The following is a 1,594-nucleotide window of genomic DNA, read 5'->3' on the forward strand; positions in this document are numbered from 1 at the left end:
CACATAGAAAACCGCCATTTTTAGAATGCTCTTTTGCTTCACTTATATTTGTTAGAGTGTGGGCATATCTTTTGTAGAAAGAATTAAACTCTCTTGCTTCACTTATATCTATTTAGAGAGATGACAGGAACTGGTCATTCACATGGTTAGTCATAAAATCCTACATAAAACTTGTAGATCACTGAATATGATATGTTTGATTCCTTGCAATAGTTTTGCGATATAAAGATGGTGATATTAGATTCATGCTAGTGTGTAATTGTGAATTTAAGACATGCTTGTGTTGAGGTTTGCAAGCCCTTATAAATCCACCGGAGTCTCAGCTCTCTCCTCAACGAGGACGAACAACAGTGCAACAAAGAAATACTCTGCTTTGTGTCAAGGAATTCATGGCTACGTTCGCGACATCATCTTCGGTGGTGATGTGGTCGGCTCGCCCTGGGCAGGTGGCAGGGGCTCGGCGGTGTGTGGTGGCGCGTGCGTCCGCGACGATGGCGGCACCGGCGGCGGTGGCCACAGGTAGGACGCACTACGAGGTGCTCGGGCTGGGCGCCGGGAGCAGCAAGGGCGAGATCAAGGCCGCCTACCGGCGCCTTGCCAGGGAAGTGCACCCTGACGCCGTCGGAGGTGGCGGCGACGAGGGGTTCATCCGGCTGCACGCTGCCTACGCCACGCTCGCCGATCCCGACGAGCGCGCTCGCTACGACCGGCACGTCACCTGCCGTGCCGCGGGGATGATGATGCAGCGGGCGGCCGCGGCCGGGCCGGCGTTCCGGCGGAGGACGTGGGAGACCGACCAGTGATGGTAGGACAGGCGATATAAAGATGGTGATATTAGATCCATGCTAGTGGGTAGTTGTGGATTGTAGAAATACTTGTGTTGAAGTTTGTGATTCCTGTAGCATGCACGTATGGTGAACCGTTATGTAACGAAGTTGGAGCATGAGGTATTTATTGATTGTCTTCCTTATGAGTGGCGGTCGGGGACGAGCGATGGTCTTTTCCTACCAATCTATCCCCCTAGGGACATGCGTAGCAGTACTTTGCTTCGAGGGCTAATAAACTTCTGCAATAAGTATACGAGTTCTTTATGACTAATGTGAGTCCATGGATTATACGCACTCTCACCCTTCCATCATTGCTAGCCTCTTCGGTACTGTGCATTGCCCTTCCTCACCTCGAGAGTTGGTGCAAACTTCGCCGGTACATCCAAACCCCGTGATACGATACGCTCTATCACACATAAGCCTCATTATATCTTCCTCAAAACAGCCACCATACCTACCTACCATGGCATTTCCATAGCCATTCTGAGATATATTGCCATGCAACTTCCATCATCATCATATACATGACTTGAGCATTTATTGTCATATTGCTTTGCATGATCGTAAGATAGCTAGCATGATGTTTTCATGGCTTGTCTGTTTTTTTATGTCATTGCTAGGCTAGATCATTGCACATCCCGGTACACCGCCGGAGGCATTCATATAGAGTCATATCTTTGTTCTAGTATCGAGTTGTAATATTGAGTTGTAAGTAAATAAAAGTGTGATGATCATCATTATTAGAGCATTGCCCCCAAAAAAAGGGG

At 48.5% G+C, this 1,594-nt stretch overlaps 1 protein-coding gene across 1 annotated transcript; it reads left to right on the plus strand.

Annotated features, from left to right (window-relative positions):
• Positions 1–389: 389 nt before the first annotated feature.
• LOC123074820 (chaperone protein dnaJ 11, chloroplastic-like) lies at positions 390–803 on the plus strand. Its single transcript, XM_044497561.1, has one exon. The coding sequence runs from the start codon at positions 390–392 to the stop codon at positions 801–803; it is 414 nt and encodes a 137-aa protein (XP_044353496.1).
• Positions 804–1,594: the final 791 nt, after the last annotated feature.

Source organism: Triticum aestivum, chromosome 3D, assembly GCF_018294505.1.
Source record: "Triticum aestivum cultivar Chinese Spring chromosome 3D, IWGSC CS RefSeq v2.1, whole genome shotgun sequence".
Lineage (NCBI taxonomy): Eukaryota > Viridiplantae > Streptophyta > Magnoliopsida > Poales > Poaceae > Triticum > Triticum aestivum.